General features: G+C 41.4%; 3 protein-coding genes across 4 annotated transcripts in view; 2 read left to right on the top strand and 1 right to left on the bottom strand.

The window, feature by feature from the left end:
* The window catches only part of LOC308293411 (uncharacterized protein), a 4,459-nt gene extending 2,911 nt beyond the window's left edge, over positions 1-1,548 (top strand). Inside the window, exons 4-8 of the mRNA XM_080735908.1 lie at positions 1-556; positions 664-740; positions 840-1,017; positions 1,272-1,348; positions 1,462-1,548. The exon at positions 1-556 is cut by the window's left edge and continues 16 nt beyond it. Coding sequence (XP_080592034.1) covers positions 1-556; positions 664-740; positions 840-1,017; positions 1,272-1,348; positions 1,462-1,480 — 907 coding nt within the window. The 3' untranslated portion in view covers positions 1,481-1,548. The remainder of the gene's footprint in view (positions 557-663; positions 741-839; positions 1,018-1,271; positions 1,349-1,461) is intronic.
* A 37-nt stretch (positions 1,549-1,585) lies between these two features.
* On the top strand, positions 1,586-4,600 carry LOC308293414 (uncharacterized protein). Of its 2 annotated transcripts, XM_080735924.1 has the most exons (5): positions 1,586-1,677; positions 1,909-1,951; positions 2,137-2,261; positions 2,595-2,758; positions 3,147-4,600. In XM_080735924.1, the coding sequence occupies exons 3-5, from the start codon at positions 2,231-2,233 to the stop codon at positions 3,924-3,926; spliced, it is 975 nt and encodes a 324-aa protein (XP_080592050.1). In that variant the 5' UTR covers positions 1,586-1,677; positions 1,909-1,951; positions 2,137-2,230; the 3' UTR covers positions 3,927-4,600. The 2 variants fall into 2 exon arrangements, with proteins under 2 accessions (XP_080592050.1, XP_080592049.1); XM_080735923.1 differs by lacking the exon at positions 1,586-1,677 and having other exon boundaries at positions 1,795-1,970.
* A 2,131-nt stretch (positions 4,601-6,731) lies between these two features.
* Positions 6,732-19,837, bottom strand: part of LOC308289759 (protein NLRC3-like) — a gene marked incomplete at both ends in the record, with an annotated part of 53,663 nt that continues 40,557 nt past the window's right edge. The window contains one exon of the mRNA XM_080731510.1: positions 6,732-6,837. Coding sequence (XP_080587636.1) covers positions 6,732-6,837 — 106 coding nt within the window. The remainder of the gene's footprint in view (positions 6,838-19,837) is intronic.

The raw sequence follows: 19,837 nt of genomic DNA, 5'->3' as shown, positions 1-19,837 counted from the left end.
CACTTCAGCATCAAAAGCGTCAAGTGTCACAGAGGACATCCCAGACATGGAGGTGGGACCAGCTACTGCAAGCACTTCACAACAGCAGACCATCAAAAAACTGGATTTCAGTTTATTGATGTCTGATGAAGATGACAATGTCTTGCCATCATCAAAACCTGCATCACCACCAGCAAACCTGGACACAACCATCCAGCCACCACCCAGCTATTCAATAATCTTTGACAATCTGGACTTCACCGTGACCACACACTATCAGTCAATAGATCAAACCAACAAATCCATACACTGGACTCACCACATGGCTGTGGAAGACAGAGTACCTACCCACCACCTCAGCAACGAGAGACCACCACAGTCTGTCGCACTCGAAGAGTATGAAATTCTGAATTCTCTGCCTGACCATGACACTCAATACACCATGCGAAGGGAGTTTGTTGCCCTCGGAGCCAGAATACTCACCCAACATCTGGACGCCCTCAAGCCCTTAAGTGATGTTGTGATCAGTCACATTCCACACGAGTATTCTGAGAACATGACAAAGGCCTCCACCCATGTAAGTGCTGTGAAACAATGTAATTGCCCTTAACTGTCTCTTTGTATGGCTATAGACCTAAACCTGTTTTATATTTTGATTATGATCAATATATTGTGTCTTCATAGCATCCCCTTGGTCTCTTATTTAAAAATGAGAACCAGACTAGTGACCTGACAGACATTCTTCATCATATCCATAGAAAGTAAGTACTTTAAAATATGAATTGTGTGAGTGTTTAAGAGGGAAAGAGAGACCGATGATGTTACTGGATGGTGTGATAACAGCCTTGTATATTTTGTAGCTATGTTCCAGAGGGCAAGGATGGCGTGTCAACGATCCTGGTTGGAGGTGACAGGCTAACTGAGAGTGCCAGTCGCAACATACAGAAAACCTACGCAAATGGACCATCACCTGAAAAAAGACTTGAAGGAATGGTTTTCAAGTTTGAAGACTGGCACGCTATCAGAAACCTTTTTGAAGTAAGACAATTTTAATTGGTCTAATACTAAAATAAAAGTTTGGGCTGTCCCTGAATATCATTTTGCTACACAGAAGTGTGGTGCACAAAAATAAGATGTTGATGCAATTTGAACCACCATGTTTGATTAACATTTAAAAATGCATTAAAGAATATAACCTAAGCATTCTAATGATTTGGAAATAACTAACTAATGGCATAGAATCTTTAAAGTTGTTTCTGCTATGGTGTAAAGTAATATAAAATGTCATTCAGATATATCACAAGATCTTCTTTGATGATGCATCTGCCAAAGACCAAGGTACCTTGGTCTCCAACATGAACAGGCTCAGGTTTGTAAAAGCATTGCACTCAAAATGTAACCAGTCATATTCAAAAATACCATTAATGTAATCTCTGTCTTCACCTGTTTTTTAACTGTATGTTCTGTCTGTTTGTTCTGCAGTGCACACCGGCCCCCATGAATTTTGCATGTGCATGTGTGTTTGCGCGCACGCGTGTGGGTGTGTGTGTGTTGTGTGTTTGCGCGCACGCGTGTGTGTGTGTGTGTGTGAGTGAGTGTGAAAGAGAGATTGTGAGATGTGAGAGATACGCTTGTTGCCTTTCTCCAGTGAACGCCAGGCCAACATGAATTAAGGCTCGGTATGAAAAGTTTCAACTGGTTAGTTTATTCTTTTTCATTGTGTGTGTGTGTGTGTGTGTGTGTGTGTGTGTGTGTGTGTGTGTGTGTGTGTGTGTGTGTGTGTGTGTGTGTGTGTGTGTGTGTGTTGTGGGTCGTCCTTTCTCCAGTGAACGCCAGGCCAACATGAATTAAGGCTCGGTATGAAAAGTTTCAACTGGTTAGTTTATTCTTTTTCATTTTATTACTGTGTGTGTGTGTGTGTGTCTGTAGTCCTTTCTCCAGTGAACGCCAGGCCAACATGAATTAAGGCTCGGTATGAAAAGTTTCAACTGGTTCGTTTATTCTTTTTCATTTTATTACTGTTTGTGTGTGTGTCTGTAAGGGAGAGAGGCACAGTAAAGTGCTAGTCTCGTAGACCATCAACTGCCTGAAAATGCAGTGGTTTGCAAGGCTAGCATAGTGCAATGTTAATCATAACAAACTGTTAATATTTCTTAGGTGCAGTAATGCAAAGAAGGGCCCCCGTACTGCATTTAATGCATACAAACAGTTCATAGAGCTTGACACGACGGCACTTTTCCTGGCGGCAGCAATGACCCGTTTTAAGCTGAAGGATGTTACTGGTATAGTATTTTGTCAGTTCATATTTTAATTCAAAATGTGTATTTACAGGTAATAATTATTTACTAGTCTGGCTTTAGCCAGATTGATAACATGGATTCACTCACACGTTCCTCCACGGTATCTGTCTGGACTTCGACCCATAGGGAGAGAGTATGAGAAACTGTTTCAACCGAACACCGCTGTCACTTTCCCATACTCACTCCCTATGGGCGAAGTCCAGACTGATACCGTGGAGGAACGTGTGAGTAAATCCATGTTATCATTCTGGCTAAAGCCAGGAAAATTATTTCCATAAAGACAGTGTTTTTTCCTTTTACCATTACCGTTAACAGAAGTCCCAGAGGGATTCATTCCGGACCACATAAGGAACTCAGAGGATGCAGAGGAGCAGAGGACCTGGTTGCACGATACAGTAGCTCTAGTTGTGGACAGCTTCAACATGAGTGACCAGTTTGCCGTTCCCACTGAGCTTTTTGCCGAAAAACCACCACCTAAGGTATTTAAACGTTTGCATGATTGTATTTTATTTGTACGCCTTTGTAGATGAGGCTGTGCTGTGTAGACTGAATGTATGTATGCATGCATGTATATCTCGTAAACCGCCCTTCTGAATTCTCATTTATTCTCAAGAGATCTTTTGGAATCCTCCTCGATAACGTAAGTTAGTGCTTTACTAGGCTAATGTATGTATGTAAACTGTCCTGAAAAATATGCTAACCATACTTTTTAAGATATTATTGCAACCTTCCTTACTTTTAAATCACACAACTAAAGGAAAATGCACCGTTTGACAATACCATGTTTGTCCCACCACCTGTCTTAGTAGTCACAGTACACTATAGTCCAATGTCTCTCTTTTAATTCTCACACTGTTGTCTCCACAGAAACAGCTTAGGTGCCGCTTTGAAGGATGCTCAAAGACCTACAAATACAGCAAGGCCCGTGACACACATGAGCGCAAATCCCACGACCTCCAGCTACAACCAGATCTACCCATCTCCTCACCCACCTCCAACAGGGACCACAAAAAAGAGCATTCGGAGGCAAGATTAAGCTTTGGGTTTTTATTGCTAAGCCTCCGAGATGCAGTGAAGGAAGGAGATGGTGAGAGACTACTGAGGCTGTATAGGGTGGCCCTTCCTATTTATAAGGCATATGGGCACACCAACTATGCCTACAGTGTCTTCCTGCAATCAGTCCAAGTGAATGCCACTCTTCCACCCAAGTTGGCCCACAGCCTCAAATGGAACCGGTTCTGGAACACCAGGGGGGGAAAAGGAAATAACCTGAGCCTAGACTTGCATCTGGAACATTTGAATAATTTCCTCAAGTCATTTTTGAAGGGCCTTGGTTCAAACATGAAAGAGCGATCTGCTGACAGAATTAGTAGGTCCATCGGTGTCCTCAAGCCCTTGCTGGATGCCACAGACAAGGAGCTGAGAGTGGCAAGGCAAAGTGGCAAGCATCGCACACCTGACCAGACCAAGGAAATCCTAACACTTGCAGAGGTGGCAATGGAAGGAGAGCTCTTCGCAAGTCATCCCGGCAGAGAATTCAAGGCCTTCCCTGGTTTTGACCAGAACATCTATTCCAAATTAGATTGGGCCAAATTTGTTGAGTGGATGCTTCTTAAACTGATCGAATTTAGAAAGAATCCAGTTTGAAACCAGTTATTTTGTCTCCCATTTCACATGTTGTCCCTGTCTGGCCAAAACCTCTTAACTCTATTTTCGAGGTTTAGATTTTTTGGCATAAATAAGGGCTATTGACCGCACTTTACAGCTGAGTGTTGGGTTAAATAATTTTGAAACAAAATGGAAAATGGCAAAAAGTGCTTGGGACAAAACCTCAACTCCACACTTTCTGCCTAACCAACTAACTGTTTTCATAAATATGTGCTATTGAACACCCTTTATGTCTGTGTGTTGGTTAAAATAATATTGAAACAAAATGGAAAGTGTAAAGAAGTAAAAAAGTGCTTGGGACAAAACCTCCTTACTCCACACTTTATGCCAAACCAGCTCAATCCTTTTTTTTTTCTTCTTCATAAATATGTGCTATTGAACACCTTTGTCTGTGTGTTGTTTCAAATAATATTGAACCAATGCAAATTAGTAAAAAGCCCTTCGGTCAAAACCACCTAACTCCACTGGAGTTCATTTTCAAATTGTTCAAAAATAGCAGATGTAAAAGCTTGCAGTGCAGCACAAAGTGACACACTGTGAGTTTTTATATCTGCTATTTTTGATTGGCCTATGTAAAATGGTGAAAGACCGATGCTTTCCTAGTTTTAATGGCTTAACTGCTTGTACGGGGCCATTTACTGTAGATATGCACAGCTCAGAAAGTGCCATTTGTCCATAATCATTTATTTTATTTGTACACATGTAAATGTTATTTTTAAGATTATAATTACTTGTTTATTTCTCAAATAAAAATTATTTCAACCACAACTTGTAATTCTTTTTCATAAAGCGCTATTGAGTTGATACAGCAACTTCATAGTTGAGTTGAGTATGTGTACTTTAGATTGTAAACTCAATGGCTAGAGCACTAACTTTACAAAAGAATTGTTCACCAGGCTTTGGATCTGATGGCTTCTCAGTTTCTATCAAATGGGGGAACGTGTACATCTAGGGGTAGAAAGAGGTACTTCAGAGAAAATGTAATCATTTCTTACATTATTGAAGCCCAAAAAGTTTGAGAACCATCTGATGGGTGCTCATTAGTTAGGAAAGTAATATTACAGGAGGTCTTGCTTGACGTCAATCACCCCAGATTTATTGCAAACCATGAAATAATATGGGAACTCCATCTTCAAATTCTTACATTAAGATTGAGCCATATAAATAGACAAAGCATATTGATCTGCTGTAGGTCGTGTTCTGTCTATTGCTCAAAGATGCCAATATAAACTTTATTTGAAGATTAATACCTATCTGCACCAAAATCTGTGGTGGTTTGCAGTCTTTTTCATATCAGTTCCCATTATTAGGCATTTAGCCTCTCGGACCCCAAACTTATTTTGTCCAAAATGACACGCTGTTGTACCATAGTAGAGATGGAGACGTTGAACAAAACCATTTTCTACATTCTAATTGTGAAGACTTCTTGAAAATGTAATGCTGCTGTTTAACAATAATTCTGTTTTTGAGAGTGTGAAATAAAACCAACAGGAAATGTAAGGATCCTCTTTTTTTTGCTGGGGACCATCTGAACTCCTAGCACTATTAACATAGTTATTGGCAGTCTCAATTGAAAAAACAAAATTGAGTATCAAACAGTGAGATTTTTATTCATTTGCATTAAGAAATGTACAAAATTGCGACTCAAAGGCAAATGAGCATATTCGATGCTCAGGCAAAATTCAATTGTCATCATCTGAGCTGGAATTTGAATCCTCGTCGGATTCACAGTATGCATCGTTATCTTTCTTATCAAAATAACCACGGTAATACAAATCTGGTTCACAAAAGCTATCCTGGGGAGAGGCAGGCAGCGTATCTTCAATGTCATGAAATACATCATTGATCACTTGCAATATGTGCCTTGCATGTTTGTGGCTTAAGACAGGAAGATGTTTAACAATGTAGTCTAGGTCGAAAATGTGCGCACAATTTTCCAAAACAGCAACAATCAACTGATTGCTAAATCCTGTACAAAGTGCCTGGCTAGTGAAGAGATATGGCTTGTTGGCAACCAAATCATTCTTGTACTTTTCTAACAAGTCCTTGATTAAGGTTCTCTGATTGCGTGTGACCTCCCTCGACTTCAAAGGCACAAACTGCTTTTTCGGCAACTCATAACTGGGAAGAGGTTCGACACAAACACCTGATGCATCACATGAACAAGACTTATGACAATATGTACAGCAGAGATGCCCTGGCTCAATACTTTGGGTATTCTCTTCAAAAGGACTATACAGTGCTTTTCTGAAGCAGCCGTCTTTGCTGGTCTTCATTACCTCTTTTACCCCCTTATCCACATGCATTGACTGTTTTGTGTTGATTACAACTGCGTGTGATTGCAGTCCATTTCTCCCAGCCCTGCCAGCCTGTTGGACTATCGATTCTGTGTCGTTTGGTGGACCAAACATCACCACATGAGAGATGTTGGGAAAGTTGAGGCCCATACCCAGGGCAGATGTGGCAACCACCACTCTGCAATTACCCTGTCCATTCAGTGAACGAATCACATAGTCCTTCAGTTCTGGATATGTGTATGCATGGAAAATGCTAATCAGTTGAGTCTCCGTCTTCTGCTCTGGGTCTCTGTCTAACCAGGCATCATCCTCTAGTTCCGCTTTTAGGTAGCAGTACACATCACCTACTGACTTAAATGCACGGCAGTAGATGATGATCGGCGCCATCGCTGTTGCCTTGGCTCGAACCTCATCCACTATCCAGTCCAGACAGTGTAGTTTTTGTAGTTTTGGTTGAGAGACCAGTCCTAGTCTGATGTTACTTCTGTTAGGGCTCACGGTCAGCCGTTTTGCTTTCTCCATGTGCAGAATTTTGATGACTCTGTTTCTGGACGCCATGTCTGCGGATGCTGTCAGAGCCAACACTGGTGTATCTGAACAAGACAAAAGAATAGAACACATGCCATGTTTATTTTATTGATCATAACTGTTGTCACAAAACAGCTATTTATTGCAGAACAGTACAATGGCAAACTACAACAGTGGTTCTCAACCTGTGGGTCCCCCCAGATGATTAACTTAATGTCCAACACTGTTTTTTCTCTCAACAGACCAAACCAACATAAAGTGTAAGTGTAAAGACTAGAGGGTTTATGCACATTTATAATTGACAATTTATTAAGTACTTTTTAATACCTCTAAAATGAGAAATTAAACATTGGCCAAATGTAATAGAGAGACATTGTGAAAATAGGTTAATTTCACAATAGCTGTGTTATACTAACTGTAATTCCTCTATTCTTAGTGCTTGTCAGGGTGGGGGGGTCCCCAGAGGTTGCGGGCTGAAAAGGTTGAGAGCCTCTAAACTACAAGACAGAAAAAAACAATTAAATAAAATTGCTAACAATAGATTAACCTGGTAAAACCATAACATGACCGTCTGGTTTAACACGCTACTAGATGAGAGACCGAACAAAACAAATAGAACAAACGAACATGACCAAGACAATGTAATTACATTTAAGCCACTACAGGGCCAATCTTACTCACTTTGTTTTGCAATGGATCGGAGTTCTCCAAGCTTTGCAAAGCTCTCTCTGAAGGCAGGCTTTCCGTCTTTACCTTGTCCCCTGAAATTAATATAGAAATAGCAGACAGTGTTTTATTTAGCATGTACACACAATGAAGCTGGTTAATCTTCCACATGTTTTCACAGATAACTGGGCCTAAATTATTTGTAGACTAGAGTGGGTTAGTGGGTTTATATATATATATATATATATATATATATATATATATATATATATATATATATATATATATATATACACACACACACACACACACAAATACAGAGGGAGCTACCAGAGTGACCAGGCTAGTCTACTACAACCAATGACACACAAAACAATTATAACTTGTTACACAGTATAGAAAATGTTTAGATTTACCATCTGTAGGTGCAGTGGACTTCGTCTACGACTATTCCCTTGAGGTTTTCGCGATAGACGGGATCGGCCAACATATTTCGCCACTTTTTATTCAACAACCAGTTCTCTGGACTGCCGAAAACAAGCTGGTAGCGTCCCTGTTCAATGTCCGCATCGCTGTGATCATCATCACCAAGCCGCACAGCCGTGATTCCGAGTTGTTCTGCTTCTTTTATCTGGTCCTTCATGAGTTCGGTGAGTGGCGAAACGACAATGAAAATTGGGTTGATGGCCGGGGATAATTTCTTTGTCACCAAAGGTGCAAGTTGATAGATCAAGCTTTTGCCAAATCCGGTTGGAAGAACAGCAAAAACGTCTTCTCCACTGAGAAACTCCACAAGTGCATTCTCCTGCTCCTGTTTAAGTTCGTTTATTGTGTCTATTTCTGCAATAACGTCAGTAATAGCTTTTTTTATATTAACGTTAATGTTACCGACAGATCCGCTGCTGAGCGCCGCCATCTTGTTATGATCAAGGGAGAGAGTCGGTCGCTGTGTAGAAACGTCATCAAAGCCCTCATTGGCTTTGGTGCGCTGTCAATCACAGAGCCCCCGAGGGCCGACGCTGATTGGGCCGTCAGACTTCTGCGGACTTATAACCAGCCTACATTCCAATCATTCCAGACTCTCTTGCGAGAAACACATGAAATGGTTTCTGGAAGAGGGGCGGGTACGAGGCTAGGGTGGCAGTGTTGTAGAAGGAAAATGTACCCATATTTGTCTTATGGGTTTGTGTTATCAGATCATTGTGCGCGCTCCCTCTGGTGTAGTGGGTGTCGATAACCTTTTGGAGATGTTTGGTCAGATATGCAGGTACTTAGGGGATGGAGGGCAGATTTGCGTTGACTATTTTTTAAAGTCACTCCCATGTTTAGTTGTTTAACTCTGTCTTCAACGCAGAGCCATCTTAGGCTAGCAAAATGTGTGGGAGAAACATGGGTCATGGGCCCCAGGTTGAGAAGTAGCCCAATCAGTTTGTTTTGAGAGGTTTGGAGCTTAGTCTTTAGTGATTCCTTGATGTTGGAGTACCATGAGGTAATGAGGTAAAAGCGTAGTCAAAGTGGGACTGAATGAGGGCCCCAGCAAGAGTCCTGAGGGCACTTTTGTTGACAAAAGTGGAGATTCTGCTCAGGAATCGTGTTCTTGTTCTCTGATAAAATATCACTAGAAATGGGAGTGTTTCTCTTCACCCGCGGCTACAACATACAGTAAGCTACAGTTTAAGAACCTCTAGAGGATTGACATACTGTGTGTGTGGAGGTCCAGGTTCACTGAAGACAGGAGGTATTCCCATAGACGCGTCACTCTTCATAGACACACAGCTGGGTGTTGGAGACTCTGCTCTGTGGTCAACACTTCTGGAATCACAACAATATTCATACAATGATCATGTGAATGAAAGAGTCTGTTTGTTATAGATTCTGTATTGTTACATTGTATTTTACAAGAGAGTAAAACTCCATCTTGAAGTAACAGGAAAAACATTGTGATAAAATATCACTGGAAAGCAGTAAAATGTATTAAAATAGAGCCATACAGTAGATCAACATGAGTGTACATAATATCAGGGTTGTACCCGAACACGCTCAATGAACGATCGTTCATGAACACGTTCATATTTTGGGGCGAATGTGAACTGAACGTTCTTTGTTTCCGTTTGATGAACGTTATTGTCATACGTGTCCATTCTGACGCTGTGAATGGTAATCAACAAACTATACAAAAAAGGAAGAATTGGTCAAATTAGACAGATTGTCAAATAGAAGCAAGGATGTTGAAAATAGCCGATCTACAAGCTCACAACACTCACATCTCAAGGCATTGTCAGCTTGTAGATCTTCTATGTTCACTCTATTTACTGTATATATGGAACCAAGTGAAACTAAATGTAATGCCTCAACTACTACATTGCAAGTCAGGGTATGGGGTCCCCCGATTCAAATATGATTATTTTGGGGTCTCCATTTCAAATACGATTATTTTGGGGTCTCCAGTTCAAATACGATTATGTTGGGTTCTCCAGTTCAAATATGATTATTTTGGGGGTCTCTGATTCAAATATGATTATTTTGGGGTCTCCAGTTCAAATACGATTATTTTGAGTTCTCCACTTCAAATATGATTATTTTGGGGGTCTCCGATTCAAATATGATTATTTTGGGGTTCACGGCCTGAAAAGGTTGAGAACCACTGCTATGAATACAGCTTGAAAGGGGATTATTAGACTGTGTCTTGTTTTTATCCATTATTTGCAAATTATTGTCACATTACTTTGTTGTTTTATAGCGTTGTGTATATTGTATAGTGTTATAGTTTGAAGACTTTATTAGAAGTTTGCATAGAGTGTATTGTATAATAGGAGGATTGACATACTGTGTGTGTGGAGGTCCAGGTTCACTGAAGACAGGAGGTGTTCCCATAGACCAGTCACTCTTCATAGACACACAGCTGGGTGTTGGAGACTCTGCTCTGTGGTGAAGACTTCTGGAATCACAACAATATTCATACAATGATCATTGTGAATGAAAGAGTCTGTTTGTTATAGATTCTGTATTGTTAAAACCTCGACCAGCTGTCTGTCTGTCTGTCTGTCTGTCTGTCTGTCTGTCTGTCTGTCACACATCACACGTCACACTTTTCCCCTGCTCATATCTCCGCAACCGTTGCCCCGATCCATGCCAAATTTTGCACACACACTCCTTGCCTGCCAAACCACAACCAGCATCAATTCTCACATGACCCTCTTATAGCGCCACCATGAGGCCAGTTCTTGCAAAACACATTTATGGACACAGCTCCTACAATCTTTGGCCAAAAATCACGCAAATCGGTACACAGTATGTCTACACTCATGTCATCAACATGGATCTGTCCCATTTAGCGCCACCTTCAGGCCGATTTTTTAAATCACTTTTTTGGACACTACTCCTACAGATTTTGCCCTAAAATCACGCAAATCGGTACACAGTATGTCTACACTCATCTCATCAACATGGATCTTTCCCATATAGCGCCACCATCACATTTTTGGACACTGCTCCTACACATTTTGCCCTAAAATCACGCTGCGACCTGACGGTCGCTTATCTCCCGATTAGGGAGTCTTACTGGTTCGACAAAAATGGAGAACAGTAAAAGTATAGTCAATACAATATACATGTAGTACAGTACAAGTACAGTTAAACACCCTGCCTAAAAGGAACATCTCAAATAAGACCTTTTACGGTCTTTTTTATTTTTGAAAGCCCTCAGTATTTAATTTGTGGACATAATAAATAGCAAGCAAAGAAAACATTCAATAATATCACAGTTATAAAAACACTATATGTACAGGATTGGGGAAACAAGGGGGTGGGGCTAAGGTAAAGGTGGGGGTGCTCTGCTCACTTCTGGCCTGTCTATGGGAGAAGTGACAACTACCTCCTTCTCTGGCCTCCTGAAAGGTGAGTTTTCACCTGTCTATGGGAGAAGTGATAACTACCTCCTTCTCTGGCCTCCTGAAAGGTGAGTTTTCACCTGTCTATGGGAGAAGTGATAACTACCTCCTTCTCTGGCCTCCTGAAAGGTTGAGTTTTCACCTGTCTATGGGAGAAGTGATAACTACCTCCTTCTCTGGCCTCCTGAAAGGTTGAGTTTTCACCTGTCTATGGGAGAAGTGATAACTACCTCCTTCTCTGGCCTTCTGAAAGGTGAGTTTTCACCTGTCTATGGGAGAAGTGATAACTACCTCCTTCTCTGGCCTCCTGAAAGGTGAGTTTTCACCTGTCTATGGGAGAAGTGACAACTACCTCCTTCTCTGGCCTCCTGCAAGGTGAGTTTTCACCTGCCTATGGGATTCTGCCCAGGAATCTTGTTCTTGTTCTCTGATAAAATATCACTAGAAATGGGAGTGTTTCTCTTCACCCGTGGCTCCCACATACAGTAAGCTACAGTTTAAGAAGCTCAGGAGGATTGACATACTGTGTGTGTGGAGGTCCAGGTTCACTGAAGACAGGAGGTATTATCATAGACCAGTCACTCTTCATAGACACACAGCTGGGTGTTGGAGACTCTGCTCTGTGGTCAACACTTCTGGAATCACAACAATATTCATACAATGATCATGTGAATGAAAGAGTCTGTTTGTTATAGATTCTGTATTGTTACATTGCATTTTACAAGAGATTAAAACTCCATGTTGAAGTAATAGGAAAAACATTGTGATTGATTATTTTATTAGACAAAATGGAGAACGGTAAAAGTATAGTCAACACAATATAAATGTAGTACAGTACAAGTACAGTTAAACACCCTGCCTAAAAGGAACATCTCAAACTTTTACAGTCTTTTTTAGGATGAAAGCCCTCAGTATTTAATTCATGGACATAATGAATAGCAAGCAAAGAAAACATTCAATAATATCACAGTTATAAAAACACTATTTGTACAGGATTGTGGAAACAAGGGGGTGGGGCTAAGGTAAAGGTTAGGGTGCTCACTTCTGGCCTGTCTATGGGAGAAGTGACAACTACCTCCTTCTCTGGCCTCCTGAAAGGTGAGTTTTCACCTGTCTATGGGAGAAGTGATAACTACCTCCTTCTCTGGCCTCCTGAAAGGTGAGTTTTCACCTGTCTATGGGAGAAGTGATAACTACCTCCTTCTCTGGCCTCCTGAAAGGTTGAGTTTTCACCTGTCTATGGGAGAAGTGATAACTACCTCCTTCTCTGGCCTCCTGAAAGGTTGAGTTTTCACCTGTCTATGGGAGAAGTGATAACTATCTCCTTCTCTGGCCTTCTGAAAGGTGAGTTTTCACCTGTCTATGGGAGAAGTGATAACTACCTCCTTCTCTGGCCTCCTGAAAGGTGAGTTTTCACCTGTCTATGGGAGAAGTGATAACTACCTCCTTCTCTGGCCTCCTGAAAGGTGAGTTTTCACCTGTCTATGGGAGAAGTGATAACTACCTCCTTCTCTGGCCTCCTGAAAGGTGAGTTTTCACCTGTCTATGGGAGAAGTGACAACTACCTCCTTCTCGGGCCTCCTGAAAGGTGAGTTTTCACCTGTCTATGGGAGAAGTGATAACTACCTCCTTCTCTGGCCTCCTGAAAGGTGAGTTTTCAGGGCAGTTTGAAGGATGCCAGCGAGCTACATGTTTTAAGGGAGGTAGTCAAGGAATTCCACACCTGGGTGGCAGTGTTGTAGAAGGAAAATGTACCCATATTTGTCTTATGGGTTTGTGTTATCAGATCATTGTGCGCGCTCCCTCTGGTGTAGTGGGTGTCGATAACCTTTTGGAGATGTTTGGTCAGATATGCAGGTACTTAGGGGATGGAGGGCAGATTTGCGTTGACTATTTTTTAAAGTCACTCCCATGTTTAGTTGTTTAACTCTGTCTTCAACGCAGAGCCATCTTAGGCTAGCAAAATGTGTGGGAGAAACATGGGTCATGGGCCCCAGGTTGAGAAGTAGCCCAATCAGTTTGTTTTGAGAGGTTTGGAGCTTAGTCTTTAGTGATTCTTTGATGTTGGAGTACCATGAGGTAAAAGCGTAGTCAAAGTGGGACTGAATGAGGGCCCCAGCAAGAGTCCTGAGGGCACTTTTGTTGACAAAAGTGGAGATTCTGCTCAGGAATCGTGTTCTTGTTCTCTGATAAAATATCACTAGAAATGGGAGTGTTTCTCTTCACCCGCGGCTACAACATACAGTAAGCTACAGTTTAAGAACCTCTAGAGGATTGACATACTGTGTGTGTGGAGGTCCAGGTTCACTGAAGACAGGAGGTATTCCCATAGACGCGTCACTCTTCATAGACACACAGCTGGGTGTTGGAGACTCTGCTCTGTGGTCAACACTTCTGGAATCACAACAATATTCATACAATGATCATGTGAATGAAAGATCTTGAAGTAACAGGAAAAACATTGTGATAAAATATCACTGGAAAGCAGTAAAATGTATTAAAATAGAGCCATACAGTAGATCAACATGAGTGTACATAATATCAGGGTTGTACCCGAACACGCTCAATGAACGATCGTTCATGAACACGTTCATATTTTGGGCGAATGTGAACTGAACGTTCTTTGTTTCCGTTTGATGAACGTTATTGTCATACGTGTCCATTCTGACGCTGTGAATGGTAATCAACAAACTATACAAAAAAGGAAGAATTGGTCAAATTAGACAGATTGTCAAATAGAAGCAAGGATGTTGAAAATAGCCGATCTACAAGCTCACAACACCTCACATCTCAAGGCATTGTCAGCTTGTAGATCTTCTATGTTCACTCTATTTATATGGAACCAAGTGAAACTAAATGTAATGCCTCAACTACTACATTGCAAGTCAGGGTATGGGGTCCCCCGATTCAAATATGATTATTTTGGGATCTCCATTTCAAATACGATTATTTTGGGGTCTCCAGTTCAAATACGATTATTTTGGGTTCTCCAGTTCAAATATGATTATTTTGGGGGTCTCTGATTCAAATATGATTATTTTGGGGTCTCCAGTTCAAATACGATTATTTTGAGTTCTCCAGTTCAAATATGATTATTTTGGGGTTCACAGCCTGAAAAGGTTGAGAACCACTGCTATGAATACAGCTTGAAAGGGGATTATTAGACTGTGTCTTGTTTTTATCCATTATTTGCACATTATTGTCACATTACTTTGTTGTTTTATAGCGTTGTGTATATTGTATAGTGTTATAGTTTGAAGACTTTATTAGAAGTTTGCATAGTGTGTATTGTATAATAGGAGGATTGACATACTGTGTGTGTGGATTTTTTAAAACACTTTTTTGGACACTACTCCTACAGATTTTGCCCTAAAATCACGCAAATCGGTACACAGTATGTCTACACTCATCTCATCAACATGGATCTTTCCCATATAGCGCCACCATCACATTTTTGGACACTGCTCCTACACATTTTGCCCTAAAATCACGCTGCGACCTGACGGTCGCTTATCTCCCGATTAGGGAGTCTTACTGGTTCGACAAAAATGGAGAACAGTAAAAGTATAGTCAATACAATATACATGTAGTACAGTACAAGTACAGTTAAACACCCTGCCTAAAAGGAACATCTCAAATAAGACCTTTTACGGTCTTTTTTATTTTTGAAAGCCCTCAGTATTTAATTTGTGGACATAATAAATAGCAAGCAAAGAAAACATTCAATAATATCACAGTTATAAAAACACTATATGTACAGGATTGGGGAAACAAGGGGGTGGGGCTAAGGTAAAGGTGGGGGTGCTCTGCTCACTTCTGGCCTGTCTATGGGAGAAGTGACAACTACCTCCTTCTCTGGCCTCCTGAAAGGTGAGTTTTCACCTGTCTATGGGAGAAGTGATAACTACCTCCTTCTCTGGCCTCCTGAAAGGTGAGTTTTCACCTGTCTATGGGAGAAGTGATAACTACCTCCTTCTCTGGCCTCCTGAAAGGTTGAGTTTTCACCTGTCTATGGGAGAAGTGATAACTACCTCCTTCTCTGGCCTCCTGAAAGGTTGAGTTTTCACCTGTCTATGGGAGAAGTGATAACTACCTCCTTCTCTGGCCTTCTGAAAGGTGAGTTTTCACCTGTCTATGGGAGAAGTGATAACTACCTCCTTCTCTGGCCTCCTGAAAGGTGAGTTTTCACCTGTCTATGGGAGAAGTGACAACTACCTCCTTCTCTGGCCTCCTGCAAGGTGAGTTTTCACCTGCCTATGGGATTCTGCCCAGGAATCTTGTTCTTGTTCTCTGATAAAATATCACTAGAAATGGGAGTGTTTCTCTTCACCCGTGGCTCCCACATACAGTAAGCTACAGTTTAAGAAGCTCAGGAGGATTGACATACTGTGTGTGTGGAGGTCCAGGTTCACTGAAGACAGGAGGTATTCCCATAGACCAGTCACTCTTCATAGACACACAGCTGGGTGTTGGAGACTCTGCTCTGTGGTCAACACTTCTGGAATCACAACAATATTCATACAATGATCATGTGAATGAAAGAGTCTGTTTGTTATAGATTCTGTATTGTTACATTGCATTTTACAAGAGATTAAAACTCCATGTTGAAGTAATAGGAAAAACATTGTGATTGATTATTTTATTAGACAAAATGGAGAACGGTAAAAGTATAGTCAACACAATATAAATGTAGTACAGTACAAGTACAGTTAAACACCCTGCCTAAAAGGAACATCTCAAACTTTTACAGTCTTTTTTAGGATGAAAGCCCTCAGTATTTAATTCATGGACATAATGAATAGCAAGCAAAGAAAACATTCAATAATATCACAGTTATAAAAACACTATTTGTACAGGATTGTGGAAACAAGGGGGTGGGGCTAAGGTAAAGGTTAGGGTGCTCACTTCTGGCCTGTCTATGGGAGAAGTGACAACTACCTCCTTCTCTGGCCTCCTGAAAGGTGAGTTTTCACCTGTCTATGGGAGAAGTGATAACTACCTCCTTCTCTGGCCTCCTGAAAGGTGAGTTTTCACCTGTCTATGGGAGAAGTGATAACTACCTCCTTCTCTGGCCTCCTGAAAGGTTGAGTTTTCACCTGTCTATGGGAGAAGTGATAACTACCTCCTTCTCTGGCCTTCTGAAAGGTGAGTTTTCACCTGTCTATGGGAGAAGTGATAACTACCTCCTTCTCTGGCCTCCTGAAAGGTGAGTTTTCACCTGTCTATGGGAGAAGTGATAACTACCTCCTTCTCTGGCCTCCTGAAAGGTGAGTTTTCACCTGTCTATGGGAGAAGTGATAACTACCTCCTTCTCTGGCCTCCTGAAAGGTGAGTTTTCACCTGTCTATGGGAGAAGTGACAACTACCTCCTTCTCGGGCCTCCTGAAAGGTGAGTTTTCACCTGTCTATGGGAGAAGTGATAACTACGTCCTTCTCTGGCCTCCTGAAAGGTGAGTTTTCAGGTCAGTTTGAAGGATGCCAGCGAGCTACATGTTTTAAGGGAGGTAGTCAAGGAATTCCACACCTGGGTGGCAGTGTTGTAGAAGGAAAATGTACCCATATTTGTCTTATGGGTTTGTGTTATCAGATCATTGTGCGCGCTCCCTCTGGTGTAGTGGGTGTCGATAACCTTTTGGAGATGTTTGGTCAGATATGCAGGTACTTAGGGGATGGAGGGCAGATTTGCGTTGACTATTTTTTAAAGTCACTCCCATGTTTAGTTGTTTAACTCTGTCTTCAACGCAGAGCCATCTTAGGCTAGCAAAATGTGTGGGAGAAACATGGGTCATGGGCCCCAGGTTGAGAAGTAGCCGAATCAGTTTGTTTTGAGAGGTTTGGAGCTTAGTCTTTAGTGATTCTTTGATGTTGGAGTACCATGAGGTAAAAGCGTAGTCAAAGTGGGACTGAATGAGGGCCCCAGCAAGAGTCCTGAGGGCACTTTTGTTGACAAAAGTGGAGATTCTGCTCAGGAATCGTGTTCTTGTTCTCTGATAAAATATCACTAGAAATGGGAGTGTTTCTCTTCACCCGCGGCTACAACATACAGTAAGCTACAGTTTAAGAACCTCTAGAGGATTGACATACTGTGTGTGTGGAGGTCCAGGTTCACTGAAGACAGGAGGTATTCCCATAGACGCGTCACTCTTCATAGACACACAGCTGGGTGTTGGAGACTCTGCTCTGTGGTCAACACTTCTGGAATCACAACAATATTCATACAATGATCATGTGAATGAAAGATCTTGAAGTAACAGGAAAAACATTGTGATAAAATATCACTGGAAAGCAGTAAAATGTATTAAAATAGAGCCATACAGTAGATCAACATGAGTGTACATAATATCAGGGTTGTACCCGAACACGCTCAATGAACGATCGTTCATGAACACGTTCATATTTTGGGCGAATGTGAACTGAACGTTCTTTGTTTCCGTTTGATGAACGTTATTGTCATACGTGTCCATTCTGACGCTGTGAATGGTAATCAACAAACTATACAAAAAAGGAAGAATTGGTCAAATTAGACAGATTGTCAAATAGAAGCAAGGATGTTGAAAATAGCCGATCTACAAGCTCACAACACCTCACATCTCAAGGCATTGTCAGCTTGTAGATCTTCTATGTTCACTCTATTTACTGTATATATGGAACCAAGTGAAACTAAATGTAATGCCTCAACTACTACATTGCAAGTCAGGGTATGGGGTCCCCCGATTCAAATATGATTATTTTGGGGTCTCCATTTCAAATACGATTATTTTGGGGTCTCCAGTTCAAATACGATTATTTTGGGTTCTCCAGTTCAAATATGATTATTTTGGGGGTCTCTGATTCAAATATGATTATTTTGGGGTCTCCAGTTCAAATACGATTATTTTGAGTTCTCCAGTTCAAATATGATTATTTTGGGGTTCACAGCCTGAAAAGGTTGAGAACCACTGCTATGAATACAGCTTGAAAGGGGATTATTAGACTGTGTCTTGTTTTTATCCATTATTTGCACATTATTGTCACATTACTTTGTTGTTTTATAGCGTTGTGTATATTGTATAGTGTTATAGTTTGAAGACTTTATTAGAAGTTTGCATAGTGTGTATTGTATAATAGGAGGATTGACATACTGTGTGTGTGGATTTTTTAAAACACTTTTTTGGACACTACTCCTACAGATTTTGCCCTAAAATCACGCAAATCGGTACACAGTATGTCTACACTCATCTCATCAACATGGATCTTTCCCATATAGCGCCACCATCACATTTTTGGACACTGCTCCTACACATTTTGCCCTAAAATCATGCTGCGACCTGACGACCGCTTATCTCCCGATTAGGGAGTCTTACTGGTTAGACAAAAATGGAGAACAGTAAAAGTATAGTCAATACAATATAAATGTAGTACAGTACAAGTACAGTTAAACACCCTGCCTAAAAGGAACATCTCAAATAAGACCTTTTACGGTCTTTTTTATTTTTGAAAGCCCTCAGTATTTAATTAATGGACATAATAAATAGCAAGCAAAGAAAACATTCAATAATATCACAGTTATAAAAACACTATATGTACAGGATTGGGGAAACAAGGGGGTGGGGCTAAGGTAAAGGTGGGGGTGCTCACTTCTGGCCTGTCTATGGGAGAAGTGACAACTACCTCCTTCTCTGGCCTCCTGAAAGGTGAGTTTTCACCTGTCTATGGGAGAAGTGATACCTCCTTCTCTGGCCTCCTGAAAGGTGAGTTTTCACCTGTCTATGGGAGAAGTGATAACTACCTCCTTCTCTGGCCTCATGAAAGGTAAGTTTTCAGGGCAGTTTTGAAGGATGCCAGCGAGCTACATGTTTTAAGGGAGGTAGTCAAGGAATTCCACACCTGGGTAGCAGTGTTGTAGAAGGAGAATTTACCCATATCTGTCTTATGGATTTGTGTTATCAGGTCATTGTGTGCGCTCCCTCTGGTTGTGGTTGTTAGGGTAACCGCCGTACCGCCGTACCGTGCTATACCGAGGTCTACCGCGGTGTCAGTGTGCTTACCGCGGTAAAAAAGACAAAAAAAGGTCTATTTTTTATTGGAAAACAAGCGAGTTTTAAAACGGGGGAGAAGCGAGGACCGCATGCGCTCCATGCCGCTCTGCTCTGGGCCGTGTACCACATATTTGGAAGCCACATGTCACTCAGACACAGACCTGCACACAGTGCACAGGGCAGGAGAGTACGGAGCACAACTCTATGACGGAGCAGCATAAACTTTCTCTGTAATCCACTCAACACAAGGATGTTAATACATACCTTGTGTTGTGGCATATATTTTTTTATTCATACGGATTACTGGCGGAGCGCGGGCCGCGTGGACTAAAACCGAAAATGAAACTATTTTACTTTTTCCACCGCGTCGCACGTTGTGCCCCATCCGGCGGCGCGTCGGCGATTTTATGACCTTTTCTGTCAAGTCTTGTAACTAAAACCTGTATATAGCAGCACTCAATCACTGCGATTTGAGAGTTGAGACGTGACGT

The sequence above is a fragment of the Nannobrachium achirus genome (genome assembly GCF_963921795.1).
Source record: "Nannobrachium achirus genome assembly, chromosome: 1".
NCBI lineage: Eukaryota > Metazoa > Chordata > Actinopteri > Myctophiformes > Myctophidae > Nannobrachium > Nannobrachium achirus.
The sequence above is the reverse complement of the archived record's forward strand: the minus strand, read 5'-3'. Positions and strand labels throughout refer to the sequence as shown.